At 30.3% G+C, this 25944-nt stretch overlaps 3 protein-coding genes across 4 annotated transcripts in view; 2 read left to right on the top strand and 1 right to left on the bottom strand.

Moving 5' to 3' along the window:
* Positions 1-7645: 7645 nt before the first annotated feature.
* Positions 7646-8293, bottom strand: LOC136795131 (G-protein coupled receptor Mth-like). Its single transcript, XM_067044742.1, has one exon. The coding sequence runs from the start codon at positions 8291-8293 to the stop codon at positions 7646-7648; it is 648 nt and encodes a 215-aa protein (XP_066900843.1).
* A 6814-nt stretch (positions 8294-15107) lies between these two features.
* On the top strand, positions 15108-23290 carry LOC106687981 (SREBP regulating gene protein). The gene is made up of 5 exons (XM_014432224.2): positions 15108-15263; positions 15333-15489; positions 15562-15710; positions 17798-17989; positions 18746-23290. The coding sequence occupies exons 1-4, from the start codon at positions 15162-15164 to the stop codon at positions 17978-17980; spliced, it is 591 nt and encodes a 196-aa protein (XP_014287710.1). The 5' UTR covers positions 15108-15161; the 3' UTR covers positions 17981-17989; positions 18746-23290.
* Positions 23291-24175: 885 nt separating this feature from the next.
* Positions 24176-25944, top strand: part of LOC106687977 (glutathione hydrolase 1 proenzyme) — a 47876-nt gene continuing 46107 nt past the window's right edge. Inside the window, exon 1 of one of the 2 annotated variants that reach the window (XM_067044739.1) lies at positions 24176-24417. In XM_067044739.1, coding sequence (XP_066900840.1) covers positions 24401-24417 — 17 coding nt within the window. In that variant the 5' untranslated portion in view covers positions 24176-24400. The remainder of the gene's footprint in view (positions 24418-25944) is intronic. The other variant, XM_014432209.3, reaches the window with a different exon arrangement.

Here is a 25944-nt window from a genome sequence, read left to right as displayed (position 1 = left end):
CATGACATGACGTAGGATCAGCGATTTCAATGATACTTGGATGAAGTGTACCTTCAACTAAAAGAAAGGGGGTACTTCACTTTAGAATACACTGATTGGGTTAGTGAGTGGACTGTATGTAATTTAATTGAAGGTGAAAGGAAGATGAATTTATTAAATAATTTACAGGGTTGTGGACAGTCAACTAAAAAAATAATAATACTAAACTCTAAGGTATAATCACAGGATCATAAGAGGGTAACCAAAAAGAAACATGGTTGGATTAGGTTAGATTTATAATTTTACAATTTTGATGTGGAACCTGCAAAGATCATTCATCGATGCGTCAATGTGCACGAAGATCCAGTTACAGTGGATTTGAAATGAAAAATTGAGTGAACTCATTTAAGTGGACGTTTATATCTTCTCTCACTTTACCTTTCCCTCTCCTGGCACTAGCCCCTAGTCAGGGAGCCGCTTCCTTGGGTTACTCCAGCATTCTAATTCGAATTCAGGGAACAACGAAGATAGTTTCACAGAAAGCTTGAGACTCTTTATAGTGGCCACAAGCTAATGCTGCTAATTATGATTGAGTATATGCTTATATTGTGGGGGCCACCTTCTGTTCACATCATATATATTATTATTATTATTATTATTATTACATACCACTCTATTTTTATTTTATTTTTTATAATGAAAAAAAAACGCATTCGTTTCGATCGCATTAAATTAAAGTTCAAATGTATTAAAAAAACACAAAAACCAAAAGACGCTCCCAAGAAAGTAGTCTAAAAAGTCAGATTAATGTTTAGCGTACCTTAGATGGATAGACCCCTAGATGGATGCGGCAGACCAGCGTGGGCCAGGTCGGTGGTCAGAGAGTCCCGGGTAGTGGTACAATAATGTGGCGAGGTTTCATCCTCGTCAGTAATGTGGTCAACCGATGACCGGGCTTCACCATAGAATCATTCATTCTATTAAAAAATACAATAATTTCTCATAACAATAATCCCCATATGAACTGCCCCGTTGGTTTTTATTTTGTAGAGGAATGTGAAAATAAAATAATATTATTGTTTAAAAGTATAGACTACTACAAATCACCAGAAAACAAAGTGATCATGGGATGTCCAGAGATTTTAAATATCATCATAGTCCTTCCCTCTCCTACCGCTGTGCGATTTGAGGATTCCGCTTATCGAGTCTGGCTCAAATGTCTCTCTCTTGAACCAACTCTCTTCTTCTACTCCAATCCATTCCACGCTTCCTGAATGCTTTCCTTTTACTGTCTTCTCAGGATATCCGAGGCCATCCTCTGGATCTTTTACCTTCCGTGCGGGTCTCGTAAGTCTTCCTTGCGCTTCTACCTGGAACCATCCTAAGAAGATATCCAAACCATCCTTAGTTTGTGCTCCTTCAGAATAGTCTCAGCTGGTATGACGTCGAGATTAGCCCCTTATGGTGGCGTTCTATATCCTATCTCTCCGTGTCTTGAAATATGTGCTACAAGATGAATTGGATAACCTCACATGGTATAGAACGAAAGATCCACTTAATGCAATTGTTCAAAATTAAAAAAAAGAAACTAAAGACATGCATTTCATGCTAAACTGATATATATGGTTTAGTATTATTTACTTAAGTGACGTTATTCATTTTCTTGAAAAAAATATTATGTGAGTTTGTGTGCTTGATCAATTCAATTTCACTTAAAAAAAAAAAGATAAATTTTTAAATAAAAATAAATATACTGACGCTGCATTGAAACGAAGGAAATAAACGTCTATGAAAACTTCATTACGACTTTACCCCAAAAGCACACCTTCAGTAAATAACACTTCTATACATTTATTGAAATAATTTCAATATGATGAATGTTTCAGAAAATATCATAACCTTGGGAAGAAACCAACCAGTGGTAGTACTTCAATCGTTGCTTTAAATTGGAAGATCCCGCGGTGATCTTCTTTTCAGACGCCTCGAAGGATTATCCGGGATTGTTAAGAATGAGAGATTAAGAACTAATGGGTTTGGTTGGATGAGGGATTCGGAATGAAATGAGGTATAATTATTTTGCGCCAAATAAGCATCAAATGGGATGTTGATGTCTTTATGGGAGTTTATTTGTGACGTAATAAGGAGCGTCAAGGACTTAATGGAGAATTTTGGATTGTATGGATTGGATAGGGTAATTATCTTGTCAAGATGGAGTCCTTAGTACGAGTCCTGTTTAACAGACTTTAGTGAGATATTAAAATAAAAAATACTTTAGATCTCAGGATCTAAAATCAATTTTATCAGATATCACCTAGTTTTGCTAACCCATGTGAAGTTTCTCACCTACTTATTCAAAACCGTGAAATATACATAATTCATATCAAAAACATATTCATATTCCAATTGAATTGTCTTTTAATTAAACTTAAAAAAAAGATTTCAGGTTTTTGGACATAAATTATTGAATTTTAGTTCACCAAAAACCTCCGTTATCGAAAATCTTTGTAGGTTGAACAAAAATCTATATAAGGTAATTTTTAATGGTAGAAATAATCGTTACACAAGCAAAGTGACGTAAAATCTGGCTTTTCTATCTGCAAGTGAAAGTTATACTCAAGACCAAGCCATGACAGTAAATTTTTGCAAGTTGATTCTAAAATGAAATATTCTTTAGATCTAATACAAATTGTATCAAATATCATCTAGTTTTTATCCTAGATCCTGAGATCAATTTCTCACAGATTTTTAAAAATCGTGAAATATACATAATTATAGATCCAATAGAAATATGAGTATCGACACAATTAATAACAGGCTAAAAGATGCTTTAAAAAAAATATCTAAATACATTTTAAAAAATGGACATCAGTTTTAAATATTGATAAAACAGAAACCATAATTTTCACGAAACGATGGCCTATACTTCTATCGACCATAGATTCAAATAATATTCCTGCTCCTTTTGCCAAAACAGTTAAATACTAAGGAGTCACTTTAGACAGCGAACTATTATTTAATCCACTCATTAATTCGAAATTGGAAAATATAAGGAAAATTTTATATCAAATGTATCTATAATTTAATAAAAAAAAATCAAAATTATTCAATACAAATGAATTGATAATATATAAAGCGATAATAAGTTAACTTATGCCTGCCACATATAGAGTTTTACTAGTTCAACTAATATAGAAAAAATATAAGTATTTCAAAATAAATGCCCCAGAATCGTTAATAACTATCTATATCACACTATAATATCTAAAATGCACACTGAATTAAATATAGACACCTTACAGGATTATATATATAAACTGACACATAATTTCTTCCAGTCTTGCCCCAACACATTAAACCCTTTAATTACAGAAATAGAAAATTACACTAAAACTACAACTCGTAGATGTAAACAAAAAAGAACTAGAGATGTATTAATGTAAACATAAATTAATGATATGTATTTCATGTTAGCTCATGATATATATTTTATTCTATCCAATGATATGTATTGTATTTTAATTCAATAATGTTTTAGCTTCTTTTTCCCCTCGGTTTGTTTTATCAAAATGTAAAATAGAGAAATTTGTCAAAGGTAATCAGTATCAGGAAAATTGTATTGTATAAAGAAATATCCCGAAGCAATATAGTAAATATTGTACATTTTATATTCATGCTATAAAAGCATATTTAAAAAAAATATATATAGAATAAAAGAAAATTTCCAGCAAATGCATGTAAGCATAGAAACATAAATGGAACTATGGGAGAAAAAATAGTAAAGAACTTGCCTCATGTACTTGGTTTACGTGTTTTTTTAGAGAATGTCGACAGATATTTTCCAATTAAAGCAGTAATTTTAATAATTTCAATGAAGATATCTTATTGTCAAAAAGAAATAATTAAATAAAAAATTGCCTGTCTTCCCTTTCTCGAAGAAAATTTGTTTACATGCGCAATAGCCGGCAAGTGTATAGTTTTAAATATTAGTCCACAGCCCAAGAGGAGAATAAAGTCAGTTATTTCATCCCAATTTTTTATTACTTTAATTAAAGCTATATATAATTTCTAGTCAAAATTTATGAGTATGCCAAGTATAATAAATGGTGGCTGTTTCAAAATGTTAAAAATTAATTTTTCAATGAATGCTCCATATCTTTGAAACCACTTACAAAACTAGAAAATCTTATATAAATTAAACATGATTTAAATTAGAGTTAATTTACTAAAATATGAGTCCTATAATAACTATTTGCGTTCAATAGTTCCCGAGATACATGTTTTTAAAAAACACATTTCTTGAAATAGATTCTGAAAAATTAGTAGTTAGTGAATTCATTCTGAGAAATCTTTCTCTCTGGAATCATGAGACTTACAGATGTCTATAAGCACTCAAATTAAACCTATTTTAATGTTCCATAAAGTAGTTTGTGATATTTATCTTCGTAGAAGTAGTATTTTTCATGATAGTTGCTAAAATAAATTTATTTCTAGTTGTTCGGATAAAATTTCATTTGCAAATATCATAAAAAACTACTACCCATACAAACCTAAACGTTATAACCAACTTTTTAGTATATTATACTACATTTAATTTGATTGGAGAAGTTTGTCGGGGGGTTGCGGTTAGCAAAGAACAACATAAATAAACAAAACCATATTTATTAATTTTATGCCGACGTTTCGACCTGAGTTTCAGATCTTCATCAGGGGTTATGGCGTAGAAGGTAGGCCTGCAACTCAGGTGTAGATAGTTGACCGTAGATTAATGATTGGAGAAGTTTGTCCGGGGGGGTGCGGTCAGCAAAGAACAACATAAATAAACAAAACCATATTTATTTATTTTATGCCGACGTTTCGAACTGAGTTTCAGGTCTTCATCAGGGGTTATGGCGTAGAAGGTAGGCCTGCAACTACCTATTATACCTACCTACTATTGGTACCAGAGTTATAGTTTTTCATAAATCAAAACTTTTGTCCGAATAACTAAAAATAAACATTTTGTGAGTTTATTTTGGCATATATCATGAAACTACTAATCCTACGATGATAAACATCATAAAATACTTTATAGCACTTTAAAATAGGTTTAATTTGAGTGCTAATAAGCATCTCTAAGTCTCATAGTTCTAGAGATAAGTAATGTTGTTTTTTAAAAAGCTATAACTCGTGAACGATTGAATGCTAACAGTTATACTAGGATTCATATTTTAGCAAATTAACTCTACTAAATGATGTTTTATAAGATTTTCTAGTGTTGTTGGTGATTTCAACGACAAGGAGCTTTGAATGAAAAATAATTTTTTTTGAAAAAGTCGCCATTTTGTATCCCCCCAACTATATTTGGCAGGCTCATTAATTTTTAATTGTAATTATGCGTATTTTTCATTAAATTGATCGGACATTGGTGTAAAATAATTGTCTTTTTTCCACCTAGCTCGTGTACTATGAGGTTTAATGGGGAAAAACTAAGGAAGAAGCTCTTCCAGATTTTTTTTTTTAATGAACTTTGAATCTATCCTTCATAGAATAAAATAAAACAAGGAACTTTTTTATTCTGTGACACAATATTAAACGCAAATAAACTCCTGACGTCATTGCGTATAACCGTTCTGAAAATACTCCAATGTAAAGCATCCTTGTACTTGATGCATGACACAAATGTCAAAGAATGCATTGGCCAACTTCAGCGAGCCTTTAACGTCATCAGGCCAATGAGCAGTTGTGCAAAACACACTTATTTTAAATGTTTACCTTGATTGATAATTTATAACCAATTTTCTTTAATTTGAATAAATATTTTAAATAATTTTATATTTTTACTACTTATAAAGTATACAGAAACTGAAGAATGAAATTTCAGAACTTTTTTTTTTTGCAAAGAGAACAATTTAATTTTTAAGACTATCGATAAGTTGCTGATATAATTTAATCGACCAAATACGTTCAACACCGCTTCCTCGAACATACTTGGAGATTCTGTTTAAACTATTAAAAGTATTCTTAATTAATTATTTTCTTTATAATCTTAAAACTTTCTTGAGACTAGTTAATATTGTTTAAATAAATAAAATTGTATCCATTTTAGTCTCAAAACATTTTTATTCCTTTATAAATCCGACGTTTCGGCCAATTCGGCCATCTTCAAGGACAATCTTAATACAATTTTAGAACCACATCATCTAAAAAAAAAACATTGTGCAGGCTGTTCTGCTCAGGTCAATTATATCAGTCCACAAATTACCCTAATTAATCAATATCAAATACTGTGATAAATAATTTTCATTTTTTAATTTAATGTTAAAAATTGACTCAGAGGGGGAAATTTGTATTAAGATTGTCCTTGAGGATGACCGAATTGGCCAAAACGTCGGATTTATAAAGGAATAAAAATGTTATGAGACTAAAATTTTATTTATTTAAGCAACATTAATTAATTATATTAAAACATTAAATAAATCTTAGATACAATAAGAAATAGAATTGTTATTTAAATCGTTATGGACAAAATTATGTCGAGGTGATTCTTCAACACAGGTACTACAATAAATCTAAATTTATTCCAAAATAAATACTACTAAACTACATTAAATATACATATATAAATAATATAAAATTATATGAGATAATCGTATGTCGTTGCAAGCATTTGTGAATATATTATGAATGGATACATGTTTTCTTCCAATATGGACAATGTTATAGGAATCAGGAAGGCTGCTATTTCCAAATACAGTTTCAGATTTGAAGGTAAGCTACTATAAAAGTTTAAATAACAAAAAAATAATTAAATCAATTAGGTTTTTAAAGAAATGATATGTAAGAAGTAACATTACCGTTAAAAATTTCATTTTCAATTTAAGTTTAAATTCTGAGTGAAAAATGGACGAATTTATCTTGTCACATATTTACCTTTTTTTTTTTTTATCAAATTTTATTATTTTTTATAAATTATGATTGATATCCGAATCATAACCTTATCCATGAAGGTCAATAGAGTCCAACGTTTATTATTATTCAATTAATTTTATCACACTTTTATATATTACTAGGGGGGTCCCCCTCACTCTAATGGCAGACCCCCCATTTTACAAATTATACAACTGTACATTTAATCATACTACTCGTTGCTCAAATTGTATAACTCTAATTTACATGTACTCTGTTGTTCAGACTGTTTTATTTTATTTTTTTCAATACAATAAATATAAGCATATTGTGCTTTCTTTTCTTTTTTAACTTTCCAGATTTAAATTTTTCAACTCCTGTCTATTTCTTTCTAGTTTTTCTAACTGTTTAGAATTTAAGTTTTCAATTCACTGATAGAGTAAAATAAAATATTACACAATGATCACTAAAGACTAGCTTATATAATAGAGAGATTGTACATAATTATCATTTGAAGTTCGACTACTATAAATTTGAAAATGAAAAAATATTAGTTAAACTAAATAGGAATTTCATTTCCGATTTAAGTTCGAATTCTAAAAAAAAATGGATTAGCTTGTCTTGTCAAATTTGATTGGTACCTTTTTTTATTAAATTCTGATATGGAAATATGGTTCTAAGGCAATGGGTTAAGGAGTTTATTTATTAACATTTTTTAAATTTATTTCATCATTTTTCTATGGAACGATTATTTTTACAGTATACATAACTTGAGTAGAAATTACCAACCAAGGACTAGTCTTATTCGGTATCTGCAATATCTACTATTATAATATTTTATAATGACTGCATGGGCTTGTGTAAACATACCTGATATAATGCAGGACAAGTCAGAAAAATAGGCAGATGTCGTCTGAACGATAATAAGAATGACGCTGCCATAGAGGAGGCAGAAGATATGTGAAGCTAGATAGTAGCCGTGAGCGGACCAGAGATCTCTAATGAAGATGTAAGTGAGGAGAGTCGCGAGGAGGAACGGTAGAGACAGGCAGAGACCGACGGGGTACAGTACGAACTCTGGAGGTTGTACGCTATCGACAATTGGGTCAGTGCAGATGAAGGTACGCAGCCCTTGGCCGCTCAAGTTCTCGACACAGAACTCTTTGGAAGAGTGCAACTCGTCATTCCAGGCGATTAGCCCGTTCGTGAGTATGTAATGTTCGTCCTCTTTGGAGGAAGGATCTAGCAAGAAGGAGTTGTTGCAGACAGAGTGCAAAAGGTGTACGGCCACTCCACGAGCAAGTGTCCCAGGAGCTTGGTATATCGGAGGATTCGGGTCCTGAAGGTCGCTGGGACGACAGATGGAGCCGAGATAAGCGTGGCCGAAGGGGCAACATTTGTGAACGGCGACCGTCGAAGACAGGACCATGGTCGGTACTGAACCTGTTCTCTTCATGGAGCATCCCCACTCCGGGGAGTTTCTCTTCGGGAGTCCTGGCAGCCTTGCGTTATGACAGAGCGGTCTTTAAGAGATATCATGTAAGTATATATTACAATAATGTATAAAAATAAGAAAAAATGAAATGTAGACTAATAAAATGTATTAATAAATATACTCCTGGACCCATTGCCTTAGAATCATTATGACCATCATGGATGTATGTGATTCACAATGGATAAGTTTATCACGGATATCAATCAGAATTTATAACGACAGAACCCCGCTTAACTGGGAAAGGTTGTTCCCAAACGATGCTCTCGACAAAAAAAAAAAAAAAATACATTTTTTACGTAAGGAATTTACTCCAACATAATTTATCATGTCAGTGTTACTGAAGATGCTATTTGAAGAAAATAAAAATATAATTAGAGTTTAAGCATCTTTTATTTACTTTTTTTAAGGGAAAATTTGAGGCTAAAAAGTTTAAATTTGTAACCAGCCTATAAGATATATATATGTATATGACCAAATTTTTATAACTTGTCCATAATTTTCAACCTAGAACCCTTTCTGGTTCCCTCGTTGACCGACCATTGGGGACTTCAACGCTTTCATGAGATTTACGAAAGCTCATTAAGATTACGAACGAAAGATACTTATTTAAAACTAATACAATATCTATTTATAATTGTATCCTTAGGTCAAACGTTGTTCTAAATAATTATATGTGCTAAATTTATATTTCTTCGGCTATTTAATAAAGATAATCGGTAATATATTTTATATTTAATGTTTATTATGGTTCATATTTTATTTATTCTTTATTAGAAGTTACTTAGCTATTTTCGCTTAGGAATTTGTTTATTAAGTTGCGTACCTTTGTATTCACGCGAGAAATGAATTGAATGAATTTTTGCCTTCGGAACTGAAACGTTGTACTCTCATTAACATTTCTTATATTTTAGAAATCAAGGAACATATCGTTTTGTCTTTTTGTCTGTTAGTATTAATATCAATGTGATGGGCATAATAACTTATCCTTAAATTGGTTGCAGAACTTCAGTCTTATCAGCCCTGCAAAGTTGGGCGAAACGTTGGTTAACAATAAATAGTTTTCTTTTACTATTTTGATAGCTTTATTGACCGCCACCCGGACTAACTTTCTCCAATACAATAGTTAATATTTAACATACCTTTCAATTATGTTTTTTTCACCATTTCCATTACCTTCTGTGACTTTAAATGTTTTTAAATTTTACTTTTTAATTGTTAGGCTTTCCAACAGTGAATATACTTTAATATTACTATTCTAATTTTCAGAAAAAAAAAAAAAAAAAATGTTTTCCTCTGTCCCGATCGGAATCGAGAGAGTTCGAGCACACATTCGACTGTATCCGATTTTCCTGTCTAAACTGCTGTCTCTAGTTCGGCATTTTTCTCTTTATGTTAATTATCAAATACTTTTATAGCTTATATTTATAGGTTATACACTTTTAATTACTAATAAAAATTTGAGATGGTTATTTCAAAGAAATAAAATTAAAGATACTTTAGAGGAAGGCATTTTGAAAATTTGGCGTTTGAGCCATATCAAAATATTTAAACGAGAATAAGTTATAGCTGAAATTAAAGACAATTAAATGGTACATTGATATAACGAGTTTAATGAAAATCGTTGTGGCCGTTTTTGAGAAAATCTAAAAAAAAAAAATATGAAAAACTCGATTGTAAAGTGGCACTTACGGCCAGTCGATACTATCGAAAAAGGTAATATAACATCCTATGTATACAGTTGCCTTATCATTTCAGTTTCGTTCGAATTTTTGTTTTTAAGCTTGTTCACACATTAACAAATTTTCAATACTTGACAATATGGACTCAGGTGAGTAGAAGTAATAGAAGAAGAAAATTAGGTAAATAGAAGTAAAAAATAAATTAAACTGACTTTTGAATTTTCTCTTCTCTCCTACTTGTTTATATGTTTTTATAATCCAGTATTAATAAATCACTTTGTCATAATATCAAGAAAAGGTATTGATACTAATAAGAATTCAAGAACAGTAGAAATGTCATCCAATAAAAAAAAAAAATAGGGAAAAATTCCGAAATGAGTAATTGAAAATTATGTAGGATTTACATGACAATACATCACCAATTCAGGCCAACTATTCAGACGTTTCAAAATGACTCATCATGCAAATTTATGATGAAGTCATGAATAGTGCGCGTTAGTGCATTTCTACCTCACTCTCAATTTTCTGTTTGGATGAATGAAATGAAATTATTTATTCTAAACACAGCTTGAATTTAAAGTTGTATCACAAAACAAATTTATTTCAAATTAATTGTGACAGTAGAATTTAAAAAAAAATTGGCAATAATGCAACAATTTCTAAAAATATTCATAATAAGCTACTTCTTAAATTACTCCTATTACAACACAAGTTCTGATGCTTTTAAAGGACAACGACCTGCATTCCAAGGGTTTCACTTTCTACCAGGAAAGTTGCCTTCGAAATTGAAGCTAAATATCAAGACAGCTTTAAGACTTGTTCGCAAAGAAGCGATAGGAACCAATAATTGAGCTGTACGAAATTTACCTCATCAGAGGGTGTTCACATGCAGATGAATGCGTTATACATCTCATGATTGCACTGTACAATAGGTTAAAAAAAGTAACTGCCCACTTGCATATCACAGAATATATTTTTGGTTGTTTCCTGAAGTTCTTCCTCATGATAATCAAAAAAAGAAGAACTTATGTCTATGAATCATGCAAAGAAAGGATGAATCTAGTTAATACCGTCGATTATGCAATTAGTATTAATCATATCAATAAAAAAAAAACGTGACGCCTCTTCAAAACCTTAATTCTTTCAAGATTTATCAAGAATGTGGCGTAAGATTATAAACGATAAAGTGGGTACTTAAAACGGGAAGAGTTGACTTAAGTTAGTTAAATTGAGCAACATTGAAAAAGTGGCTACAAACTGCGTGGATCCGCCCTCAGTAGAAGCTTACTTATCTTACTTTTAAAACAGACACTTAAGGCGAGTAATATTGGTCGACATACATGTCAATAATGTCTCAGAGGAGATCATAACACAAAAAATAGTAGTAGGGAGTCCTTCCAGACCAACCCACCCAACTAAACCCCGAAATTGCCCCGGTGATTTATCAACTTTGAAACATTTACTTAAAACGGAAATAAATCCTGCTAGAGAAACAGTAAGATACCTGGGAATTCACCTAGATCTCCGCCTTACCCAGGTAAATGGTAAGGTGATTCCAGAATCACCATATCAACATCAAACTAACTCAAACCTATGCAAGGTTAGCAATGCTATATCCTATCCTAAACAGAAATTCCAAACTAAAACCAGAAACAACTGTTCTTATATTTAAAACAATTCTCAGGCCACAGCTGATGTATGGCTGTGAAGTCTGGGGAGCGGCATCCTTTACGAAAAGGAAAAAAATACAATATTTTCAAAATAAAGTCCTAAGAATCGCAGTTAGTTCTCCTTGGTTCATAAGAAATTGCCAATTGCATCGCGAATTACAGATAGAGTCAATAGAGGATTACATAAAAAAAAAAACGGTTCATGAAGAGGATTGTCTTTTTTTTAGTGTTATGATCTCCTCTTGTGAGATGTGACATGTCGTACAACGACCAACCTACTCGCTATAATGGTATGTTTGAAAAGTCAGATAAGTAAGGCTACCATAGAGGGCGGGAGTGGAGGTTTTCATGCCGTTTTTCAATTTCAGGTGCTTTTCTAAATATTGTTCGATTAAACTATTTTAAAGTCTCCTCTTCCCATTTTAAGCTAATATTTCGAAAGTGATATAGGGCCGTCGCTCTCCTGGGGTTTAGCGGGGCGAGTCAATGAAGGTTACGAAAAAAAAAAAATAAAGATTATTATTTCTATTATTGCTTTTCACTGGATTGGAGTAAAGAAAGCTTATAGAAAAGTAAACATTGGAGCGATTACACAAAATAATATATTAGAAAGATAATATAAATATTAGAAAGATCATAATCCTCTCAATGTTGACATTGAAAAGTTTACATAAAACGTAAACATTGAAAAAGTAAAAAAAAATAGGTACGTAAAAGTAATTATTGGGAAGATTGCAGAAAAGTAAACATCGACAAGGTTATAAAAAAATGTAAACATTAAGATGTTTAGGGAAGTTTGTGGATAATAGGAAGCGTGATTAGAGAGGGTTAGAGATAATAGGGGCATGGTTAAGGATGAGTAAAACTAAAATAGATGTACTCCTACCCCCATCTCGAAATATTTGAATTAAAATTTGAAGCCATAGATCATGTGACTCCTAAGGTAGATGTTATCTGTCGGTCACTATATACACATGAAAACATATATATGAATTAATATTGATAAAATAAATAATCATACATAATTGATAAGGATAAGGGATTAGATTTAACAAATTAATGATTAATTAGTACTATATTAAGCCTAATTAAGAGAGTTCAGGCTAGTCAACAGTAGTTAGGAATGGTTGAAACTATGAGAAATTGTTTGGGTCGAGGCTAGGGTCCAATGTCCAAAAATCCTCATTACCCCGCCTGAAGATTTTGAAATTTGCCGTGAAATAGAAAACCACCACAAACAAGAGAATACATATTTCTTCGAAATAGGCAATAAATGATTTTTTTTCATAGGGAAACTCATTTTCCGTTTCAAACCTTTAACGCACTCTACCGCCTTCTGTGTTAACCAGGATGATTTAAAAAACAATTAATACACGATTTTCGACGGTAGGGCTTCAGTATGAAACAGCCTTTATGTTTCGTTATTTAAACTTTTAAAACAGGCTATTAAGTTGCTTATCTGGATTAACTCGTTGAATTAAAGAAATTTATTATTGATATATTGCCTAAACTGATAACTGTAAACTAGGAGTATAGGACTCCAATGGGAGTCTTAGTCGAAAAAAAAACAAAAAAACTTTAAACTATTCAAGGCTATTAATAGGTTTTAGAAAGAATGGAAATATACAAACAATAAAATATAGAATCGTTACAGGAAAGCTTATAGATAGCTGAACTTTATTAATATTATGAAAAGATGAAACTAAGGTGTAATTTTAAAAAGCAAAGATCATAGAAACAAGCGGTAATGATTAAATCGTCAATATCTGTTTTTACTTATTTATTGACTTAATTGGGTTTTAAGAACCCTACAGTCCGCTCCATGAGCCGAGAGAAATCGGGTAAGCCAGAACACGTGAATTGCAGGTTGAGTGATGTTTTCTCTTTGAAAGCTATCTGCAAGTATAGGTAGAACCACACTTATATCCAGTCTGGTCCATTGGGCTAATAAAAAATATAGAACTCAAACATATAGCTAATTGTAACACCAGCACCTCATGTGGCCGATAAAACAAAAGGCACTCACTCGCTAGCAAGCCTTGGCTAGGGGCGATCTTCTTTTCTTCACCTCTGTTCCGCAAATAAATCATGTGTAAGTACACTTCCGAAGAGCTCTCTGGTAGTCGAGGAGAGGGTAGTTAAGAGGAATCAAGAAACAGGAACCATAATAGTATGGAGTAATTCCACATCTTTCCATATAACTAACACTATCGTCATCATTAAACCCCAATCAAAATTGATCTCACTATCTCTAACAATAAATGTTCTGTTTCAGCCCCTCTTCATACCAGTAATAACAATAGATGTAGTGTTTACCATTCTCTCTTGTTTAACCAATCTCTATACATAAATTCTCTTTCTGTCACCTTATGCCTTATTTCATTCAATTAATTTCATATAGTCCACTGCAAATTCAACCAGCTATTCAAAGGTGAAGGAGTGCGTGGCCTTGAGTAGAAGTCACACTTCATACAATATGCTTGTTTAAAAATTTACATACTCCCTTTCCTTGGGGATTTTGCCTGATTGATGGTGGGTTATTTTTATAGTGCCAACCTCTAAAATTAATTTATCTCATATGCTTCGTAATTATTTATAATTCCCAAAAAGGAGCAGCAAAACCCTAACATAAGCTCTGCAATGTATTTGAACAACAATACATTTCAACGGTATGAACTGAAGGGATTGCCTCAAAGTTTACATAAACTTAAATTTCGTTAAGTAGTATAGGATGTCAGAGTTAAGATGTTTAAAAATATATGAGCTAATATAAATTAATTCAGGGGCCGTGATGGACCGACGAAATGAAGATCAACCTTCCCACTCTGGCTAAAAAAGACTGGTAGCCTGTAAGACAACCACCGCGTATGCCAGAATTTCTATACACATTTGAACAATTTCGGCCACCACGGTCTCGTAATTAGCATGTTGTAGCTCATACAGTTTTAGAAATTTTAACACTGACATTTACTACATAAAGAAATTTAAGTTCCTGGACTTTGAGGCAATCCCTTAAGCTCATACCATTAAAAAATATTTATGTACGATTAGATTACAGTGCATAGGGCTGAAAGGGGGCCTTCCACTTTTTGGGAATTTAAAACAATTACGAAGCATATGAGATAAATTGTTGAGGTACTAAACAAATTACCCACCATTAGACAAAATGTGCAATGAAAGGTGATTTTGTAAATTTATAAATAAGTAGATAAATATATTTATGAACAAAATAAAATTTTACTGTCATTGTATAATTTAATTGACGTATAATTTAAAAAAAAATGAATTAATAAGAAAAAGAAATAGTCAAGATAAATGAGAAATTACTTCTATATTGGTAATCGAGTCTCCTTGGCAAACTGTTTACTTGAGCGTTCCGTTGCTGAACGTCAACGCCTTCAGCCTTTGTTATCTGCCAAAGTTTGAATAGAATGTTGATACAATCCGACTCAAATGATATTCGCTCACATTTCAAGATTTTTCAGGCGCAAAGTTGTCCTTTGTATTATTTTGTTCTGTTCCATTGGTTATTTTACCCTTAATTTTGTCATCGAAGTATGTTAATCCTTATCTTGCATTAAAAACCTATTTTTCTTTGATTAATTTGTTTATTCATTTTAACAGCCACATTTTTCATCCACAAGCGATATGGAAAATGTTAACTTTATTAATTTTGACTCTTTAATATGGCATTCTGATGATGAGCCTTCTGATAATTCAAGTGCTATTGTCACCTGCCGGAATTCAGTACAGGGGAAAAGTTTGGTCGTTGATGACAGAGGTAAACTACTTATAGTTTTCATGTATTGCAGAGGATAATAAAAGATAATAAACTATGTTACCTTCTCCTTAGGCTATGTTTGTTCTAGGTTTAATGTCTTAGGGACTGGTTGTTGTGATCTTAACGCAAAGAATGTTAGATATTCATGTGAGACCTGCAAGGGGAATGGGTGTTGTAGTATTTATGAATTTTGTGTATCTTGTTGCCTACAGCCGAACAAGGTCAGTTCAAATGTTTTAATTTGTCCATTTTAATATTTTGTATTAGTTAATCTATTTTTATTTTCACTTGTTACACGGACTCAAAAGTGATAAACACATCCCCCTGGACCATAGCTATGCAATTCCCAACGCCTTAGCACTACGGACACTGCTATCAGTACTAATTTCAGATCTTAACAGCTTCAGTTGAGCTGAGCCCCCGTGGCCATGCAGTGAAGGTTGTGCTGTTTTCGACAAGCTTTCAGCCGAAGTTCTAAGAGTGATTTCCCAAAATCTACCAGTTATGATGTCCCTATAATTTCGTTCGGGTACTTTTCCTTTTTGTGTCTCTTGGAAAGATAATGGTTCATTTTTCTTTACGCCATTTCGTGGTGATCAAGATGTTGAGAAAATTTTGCATATCAAAATTCAAGACATCTTGTTTGAAAGAAAATTATAATGTACTAGTCTGTGAATCAGATGATATCTATGTTAAAGCCAATCTGGATGAAATTCCTCTACATGATGAATATAACATTAAAGACCAAAAAAAGCTGCCAAAGGCAAATCTAAAACACTTTTCATCAAATATACTTGAAGTCTAAAGCAATAGAATCAAAATAAATAAGTATATGCCATTACCATTATCAACAAGGCTAATGGAAATCTTTTGAGCGATGATAAAATTATGACAAGGAAATGCCATTATTAGTGTGCAAACATCTATAGCTTGAAACTGCAAGTGTACGGATGTGTGGACAAAAAAATGATTATTTTATTGAATAAAAATTAACCTATTATTTGGATCAGGAAGGAGTTTGACTTGGTTACGTCGAGAAAAACAGTTCAAAATTATGATAACTACTGATTAGATGCCAAGGTTTTAATTCACATTGGAGGTCTTTATCAGGGCTGCTATAGGGCTGTATCAGCAGTCTATTTAAATCTTTAACTCCTTCAGCAGGCCTGGTGAAATTCTACAATGTGAGTCAAAACATCAGTATTTAGTGAAAAGCTACCAGAAATTTGTTTTTGATACCACCTCCTGGATCATCTCCTTCATGATATACAGTTAACCATCAGTAAATTATACAGTTTAACAAATATCCATAAAAATCCTTAGGACCACATTAAACCCACTTTATTTAAAATAAAACTACATAATTATAATTTTTTCTTTTATTTATATCAGTTCTATTTAACGTTTTGACCCTATCCATTGACCATTTTCAAACTTTTTCTTCTTCACTACAGTCACATTATTAAATTGCATATTTTCATATATACAGAATTGTTAAGTGTATCATGGTTAAAAGGAAATAGTTGACAATCCATATAAATCTTTTCTGGAGATTAAACATTAGATATTAAAGTCCTGTTGAGTAGTTTAAAAGAAAAATTAAATGAGGAAAAATAATGTATTTATCATAAATACTTCCAGAAGTAGTATATATTAAAATATATAATTTTAAGGTGAAGAAAAAGTTTGGAATGGGCCGAAATGTTAAAAACATTTGGTGAATATATGTATATGTATAGAATAGAACTGTTATAAATGAAATTTAATATAATTATGTAATTTAATATTAAATAATTTAGTCTTAATGATTTTTCTTAATCATTTTGATTAGTATTTAATTATTAAAAATAAACAATTATAATAAAGTTTTTCATAGTAAACAATTTTTTTTTATTCAGTATCTTCTGTACGATTATTATTCTTTCTAGCCTCATGAAAATATTTTTAGTGGTTGTGTTCATTTTAAGAATTTATCTGTGATGTGATTTTATTATTTTTTATAAATTTTTATTATTAGTAGCTATTGTTGCTTAAGGTGTGATTTCCTGTAAGTCTGAAAAAATGAACAATATGATTTTTATACTATTTCAATTTAAAAAAAATTAATTCTATAGACATCTTGTATCAAATAGTGTTTTGTAAGATGCATGCATGACGTTTTCAAGACTTGATTTGATATTACTCTAAAATTATGTGTTGATATTTTTTAAAAAATTGTTTAAAGATTTTTTTCATACTTGCAAGGTACCATACTTTAAGCGACAATACCCTCCCCCCCCCCCATATCTTATTTTTATCTAAATTTTAGAAAGAGTTGCTTCAAGGTGTTTTGAGAAGAGCACCTTCAACTTTTCATGTGGTGTTTGCTTCAGTGACTGACCATTATGAATTATGTCTTGCAAAATGTCGAACCAGTTCGTTGAGTGTTCAGCATGAGAACTCTTATAGAGACCCGACTGCGAAACATTGCTTTACAGATGCTGTTTCATAGGAAAACCAGGTTAAAAATTTTACTTTGGATTTCTTTGTTTTTGTCATTTATTGTGTGTAACACTCTTTTGTAAACCATATGCCATAGAAAGCCGGTGAGAATGACAATGGAATTATATGAGGAGAAGATGGTTGGGGGTTGTATATAATAATTTTTTGTTTTTTGTTTTTACTTTGCCTATTTGTCAAAAATTAAAACAATAGTACTTCATTCATATATTTATGTCTGACTTCAAACATAAATATATGAATGTTGACTTGACTTGTGACTCACCCAACAATAGTGGAACAGGTTAGATGCAGAAGAGAGGGACTCATCATCCCCCTTACGTTCACGGTACAAATCAAACACTATTGTGTTTTAATATTTTTTATGATGATAATTATTTCATTATTTGATTAAAAAAATGATTATTTAATCATATGTGGGTTTTAAAGAATTTTTTTCCCATAAAATACATACAAGTTGAAAAAAAAAATCTTTACTTAGTGTATAAATTGTATGCTCATTATCAGGAAAAATAAATTTCTTGTTAATCATCCTTTCACAACCAGAATCTCATTCTATATTTTCCAAGATTTTGTTTATTCTTTCCATTTTTCAACTTCTTATTCAAGTAGCGAATACTTTAGCTGGTATTTGATGTTTGTTTATGCATTTTTCATCTTCTTTTCCATTTTCCTATGATCAAATTATTTAGTCATACATTAAAATAGATGTATTAATATTAAAAATTTTATAATAAAGATATATTTTTTATTTCAGATTTGGACTTCATGAGAGTGCACTATTTTTGTCTTCCTCTATTAATATTTTGTATGTGTTATGGATTAGTCGATTCTTATTTTAACACATACATACTCAAATATTGACTGCTATTTTAACAGTATTAATTGAATTTCATTTAGGAATTTCATGTATTCATTTTAGCCCCTCATTGTATAATTTTCCTTTACGGCTCTTGTGAAGTTATTAAGATAAATGGAGGGAAGTCTCCCATTAATCTCTCCTACTATACTTCATTTGAACCCCATCATTAGAATAGAACCTACATTACACCGCTCAAACGTTTCTTCTTGATCATTAGTTCACCATTTTGTCGATAATATCAACCTGCCACTATTGATCAATATTCCATGTCCTTCTGCCACTCTATTGATTTTTTAGGTGCAAGGTTGTCCCTAGGTTATTAGCGCAACATAATTTTATAGTGATTAATCATGTCCTAGAGTTCAGGAAATTCTTAATATATCACAACGTTCCTTGCATGCCTTTCTTAAGTCAGAGAATCTATATTCATGATCTATTATGTATGATCATACGTTCACACCAATGTTGAGATCATTCGTTTTGTGTCTTCAACTGCTAATTTAACTAAGTTTTTATATCATACATCAATGTATCCAACTTTGGAAGATTATTATTTAGAAAATATTTAAGGAACATCTAAATAAATAAAATTTTATCCATTTTAGTCTCAACAAATTTTTATTGTATTTATAAGTCTGATGTTTCAGCCATCCTCAGGGCAATCTTAATAAAATTTTAAAACTAAATTATTTTTAAAAAAAACTTCATGCAGGCTATTCAGTCCAGGTCAATCCAACAAACTACCCTAATTAATCAATTTTCACATTAAAATTAAAATTATTTATCGCATTCACCTTCTTTGTTAAAAAATTATCACAAAATTGGTTGTGATGTAAAGAAGGTAACTGTGATAAATAATTTTAATTTTAATGTGAAAATAGAACTAATTAGGGTAAGTTGTTTTATTTAAAAATGATTTAGTTTTAAAATTGTATTAAGATTGTCTGTCCCTGAGGATGGTAGAATTGGTCGAAACATCGGACTTATAAATAGAATAAAAATGTTTTGAGACTAAAATGGTTAAAATTTTATTTATTTATAAATAAAGGAACATCTAATGTGGATAAGCTAAATTTTTATTGAAAATGTTTATTAGTATCACCAATTAGATAGAAGAAAATGTAAAACTTTAAATAAATGGAATAAGGTTTTGGTGTAGAATTTTAATTTGTCAAAAAAAAAACTTTACTTTTGTGAAGTGAATTTATTATTTTTTGATATAAAGCTCCTAACGAATGTGCTTGTCACCAATTCATTATTTTTTACTTAGTTCAAGATGTGAAATACTGTTATTCATGTAGTGTCCATACATTTAAATTTAAAACAGTAAATTTTATTATGGAAAAAAAAATTTAATTCATATTCATTGTTAGTCGTGCTCTAGTCTGTTTATTCTCACTTCTGTGGTAAATAGACCTTTATATTTGAGTTCCTACTGTTTTGATCTTTTTTATTTATTTTTTTTTTCTTAGAAACTAGAATTTTATGTATTTATAGATTGAAACCCTTCTTTCTCTATGGCAACTGTCTATTAAAGGCAGAGGTTTGAAGACATATCATATTCCACCATTTTATTATTATTTTTATTTGTTTCTTACAATATAGGCCAATTCAAGCATATTATTTGTTTCAGCATATAATATAGTTGTATATCTTTCATTTACCATTTTGAATCAACTGCCTTTCTTGGTTTGCAAGAATTCCAATTTGTCACAATTGTACAATTGAATCGTCACACAATTTCTCTTGCACTCTCTCTTTCATAACACAGCATTTTGCATTATTTTCAGATTTTTTTTCTTCTATGAGATGGTTGGAAACATAGCAGTTTGATTTGTTTTTGACAATAAAAGCCAAATCGAATTCAAACTTATAGTTTCAGCATATAATATAGTTATATATTTTATTTCATTTAGGGAGTAGCTTAATGGTAAGGCACTGTGCTACAAACTCCAAGGACCCGGATTCAAATCCGACTGTGAAAAGTAATTATTTATTCTGTTGCTGCTGCCGTAAGTCAACTCTGTGGGGCTTAGAGACCCCTGGTCTCATAAATCAGTCAAAATCACCACCATGCTCAACTGTTTAGTAACAATAGTTTCTTACAAAGTACTACATCCCTGACCCTTCATGGGTTCCATACAGATTTATTTTTTCCATTTTAAATCAATTGCCTTCCATAGTTTGCCAAAAATATCAAGACGAGATTTTCAATTTCCCAAGGAACTGTCCACTGTCTCTCGCTCCATATTATGATGGTCATATAAATTAGTTTTATTTATAAACTTTTCCTAATAAGAAGGATTGATTTGTTTTGAATGACTCAAATTAAATTATAGGACTAATATACATTTCATTTATTCAGCCCACCACAAATTAGTGATTTTTTAAATTTGTTAACAAGCTAATTCCCTTTGTCTGGGATTATATATTTATATTAAAAATTTTTATTTTAATTTGACCAATTGTAATTACAAATTGTTCTACTTAACCTATTTCTGACCAATTACATGAGATTAACCTGTATAAATTTATGTGATTATTTGTCAATAGTTCTGTAAAATAATAATACTACTATATTTTTTAATATTCAAAACTATAAAAGATATAATGAAATAAATACAAAATGTTGACTCTTTTTGAATGTTTTGTGGTAATTTTTAAATTAATCTAATATTTATTTTTGAAAATTGAACTAAGTGCCTATTAGATTTGGTATGTGATAAATTCTATGTAAAATTGGTTTTCAAGATATTAAAGAGACAAAGCTCAATAAAAATTAATTTCTTAATTATTATTTATTTTTAAATTTTACCTTTTACTTCTATATTTAATAATATTTAGGAATAAGGAAATCTGGTGAATAGAACATAGTCCTCTTATACTAAACAACCTTGTTCAAATCATTTCTTTACAAAAATTTATTGGCATTAGATTTGATTTTTGGTTTGATAAAATATTTTCTTGGTCTAGCACTATCTTAATAAAACAAAAACATTATTCATTGGATATATAAAAAGTGGAAGCTGAATGCTGTCCAACAAAAAAAATACAAACCCTGTGATGAAGAACCAGGAACCTTTATCAGTGTCTGTAAACATGCCCTCATGATCTGCTAAGTATCAGTGTTACAACAAAAAACATGTAATGCTCTTTCATATTTAATGAAGATATCATTTGATATGAATTAGATCATTTATGATCGATATTTGTTTATATTTATAATAATAAAGTTATTGATCGCCATTAATTAATAAAAATTACAACAAAGGACTATAGTGGTTTCGGTGCCAACATATTTAGAAGTGATTTCATATGAAATAGATGCCGTGAATTTAAACCTTGCTTCATACTCTGTTAAGGAGAAATAAAATAAGAGGGTCATATTTTGATATCAGTAGCTATACATTTGTTGAACGATGGCTCAGTAATGCTATGTTGGCTATGGCTAGAATTGTTTTGCTGAAGCCACTTGCTCAAGTAAAATGGTTGAATAGAATGTCATGAAAAATATATATCTCTCTATCTCTGTGTAATGAAATATCTTCCATACAACATAGTAAAAGTGTAATATTTTTTATTGGTGACTGAGGCTCAAGAAATGAAATAATTAATTATTGTACATAATTTAGGGTACCAATGACTTTTATTTGATTTAAATTTTTCATTCATTGAGTATGATCGTTCATCACTTCAGTGGTTTATATATAAAACTATTGGAACAATATATAAATTTGTTTAGGCCGTGCACAAGGATGACACAAAATTGTGAATCATCCCACACTTTTATTTGTTGGGAAAATAAAACAAGAGACAGATATGGGAAAATAATGAAGAAATTTAGAAAAAATAAATAAATAAAAAAGAATGAACAATAAAATAATAACAAAAATATCATATATGTTACTACTCTATATTTTAGATTAATTTAAATTATATCATACATCTGTACATACAATAAGTTAAAAAAAAAATTGTTTCATTAGTATGTTATGTATTTGTATTGCATTTGGGCAGCACACCTTTTGCGATGAAGTGTTTATTATGTAATGATTTTTGGGCAGTGATTTGTTAATATTTTAAAACATATTACAAAATTATAAATTTTCTATTGTCTATATATAAAAAATGTTCCCTTTCATATTTAAATTGAATTGTTTTTCTTTAGTCAAGTGTTTATTTTATAATTAAGTGACTATTCAGGAAGCATTATTTTGTATTATAAAAGGTTTTCATACTTTTAATGAGGCAATAACATTAAAGTTTTATCAGTTTTTAAAAACAAGGCCACTGTCAAAACTAATTATAAATACAGTGGCAATGAGTTTATAATGTTTTTAAGGTTTCTGAATGGCATTGCTTGGCAATTTATTTTGCAATGATTTGTACAGGAATCTGATAAAACACTTACAACCTTATATTTTCAAGTTTACTTTGATTCTTTTCTTTAAAATTTAATTAATACAGGTTGTTAAGTATGTTTATAGAAAAAATATAATAATATGAGGAAAAAAAATGAAATTAACAATTTTTTCAACATATAAAGTTAGTTGGTTGGCAGTTAATTAATGTTAATTTGAAATTCATTGTGTCTAATGAATGAAATCATCATTTTTTAATTTTATCTGCCAGATTACTTTCATGGCTTGGATGAAATAAATTTGTAAAATAAATCTTATTATACTGTAATTGTATTTTGCTATGATGAATCTATATTTTTGTGTGTCAACACTGAAAATATTATTTTTTAATAAAAGTCATCTTATAAAGAAAGCATTACTTTTGAAAACTGCAGAAATGTCAACTCGAAAAAAAACAACTGGTTTTTATCCTTGTAATTAGATACATATAATCTTTTTAATTAGATATGCATATTAAAATAATGATACATACTTTCATCTATTTTTGTAAATATTTATTGAAAATTTAATTTTAATTTTTAGCATCTTATTGAAAAATTCGAACCATAATTATTCATACAATAGTATTAACAACATTTTATTTTCTGTTTTGTTTGTATCATACTTTTTTTTTTTTAACTCATATACAATAATATTCATGAGCGGAATCAAACCTCATTTAAGTAAAATAAATGAATAGTAATTTTAATACCTAATGAATAATTCTGCACTTTAGTCAAAACAAAATCAAAATTATTCATTCATAAGCCATTGAGGAATCATTTCCAATAAATTTCTTCTTTAACAATCATCGATAAACATTGTAGGTTTGTATATTATTTTTACTATTTTGCATAAAGCTAAAATGGGACATGGATCAAGGGAAACCACTGAGGCAGAAAGAAAATTATAGTGTGTGTACATAATGACGATCACTCTGGGAAATCAGAAAAATAGTGTACAGAATTCACTAGTGTAAAAGACCTTATTAATTGATATGGAATGAGAAAAACTTATGATTCTAATTTGAGGACAGAAAAATTAATCCCACGACTTGAAAGATATATAATAAGAGAATTAGAATTCAAGAATTAGTCCCTCGAAATCAGTGGACAATCATTCTGCAGAAATAAGGCTAAAATCACATGTGATGATTTTCATGACGAGGTAAGTTTCAAAGCAGAATAGATCTGGGAAAAAACCTTTCATAAATGTAGTTTATTAAAAAAAATATGTCTGTGGGCTAAAGACAGTATAAAAAGCAGCAGTCATTTTGGAATAGTTAGATTATTGTGTAAGTGAAAAAAAAAGTTAAAAAATAAGAGAATACCATAATGAAATCAAGACAGTATATACTTGAATTTATAGACAATATAAAGGATCATAAATATATAGATATACTTTTTTTTTTTGGGCAGCTTGGCAACGCGCCAGTCTATCGACACTAAGGTTGTCAGTTCAAACCACGGTCCCAACCGGGCTTTTTTCAAAGCATAAAACTACGAAACTCACAACCTCCCTCCAGGCATTTGTGAGACTAAGATATGTATCCTTTATAATGTACTAGAATACTCGTTAAATATAATTCAATAGCTTTAAACAAGAACTGCTCTTTGAATAAATTTTAGTTTAATATTTATTTTTTGAAACAAATAAATAAGTTTTGGAGTTAAATGATCAGCGACCACTGGTTTAGTTTTGACTTAATGACTCTTGCTATTATAGTTGTATTATCACACTAGTTATAGCGTGATAGCTGGCAGTACCTATTGTGGCAGTGAAGCTCCTGTCATAATAGTAGTTTTTGACAGTACTGTATTGCTTTTTATTTTTTATTTTTTTCCCCGATCCCTCTGAAACAGAAAGAAACAATGAATTAGTGAGTGCTTTATTGTGAAAAAGAAAGGAAATAAATCGTGTTGTGTATTACCTTTTACTAGCTTTGGTATTTTAAGGTTACCTGTAATGTTTATTGTTATTTATGAAATATCCATTCTGAATGGTCCTATTTTTAAATCCGGAGGTGAGGGGGTTATGTATTGCATGATTGGTTACAGGACATATTGACTGGGGTCCAGCTTTTGTCTGTTAACACAGTGACTCTTTACAGCCAGGACAGCAACTCCTATAGTATAAACCTTATGACAGTTAATTTCACAATAAAGTTTACTGTTGTGGCAGTAAAGTAACACTGCCATATAAATGTCAGTATAAGTCACAGTAATGAAGCTACTATCACTTAAGGCCCATTTAATAGTGATTAATTTTTTTATTAAAACTTATTTTAGTCAACAAAAAATTCCACTGATGATGCCATCTGTTAGATGACCTATAAATGTGCCTACAGGTACAGAAATAATCGAGTCCGAAAACATGATGATTATTATTTCCATAATTTAAGGAGAGTTGTTACTAAGGTGTGGAAAAAAATCCCTGCTTTATTTATCCAAAAATTAATTAATTCAATGCCATAGGGTCTTTAATATGTTCTGAAAGCAAAAGATGGTTCCATCAAATATCATTAAAAGGATTACTGTCAAAGTAATAAATTAATTAAGTGTATGGATATTTTTAACCCCTTATAATGCTGTGTGGCTTAGTATAGCATTATATTACTTATTTTCTTTATTTAATTAAAAACTGAAAATTATAGCAATTCTATGTATTGCAAAACATTTGTAGGATTATATATGT

Source organism: Halyomorpha halys, unplaced genomic scaffold (genome assembly GCF_000696795.3).
Source record: "Halyomorpha halys isolate HHAL.00 unplaced genomic scaffold, Hhal_1.1 Scaffold40.1, whole genome shotgun sequence".
NCBI classification, from domain to species: Eukaryota; Metazoa; Arthropoda; class Insecta; order Hemiptera; family Pentatomidae; genus Halyomorpha; species Halyomorpha halys.
The sequence above is the reverse complement of the archived record's forward strand: the minus strand, read 5'-3'. Positions and strand labels throughout refer to the sequence as shown.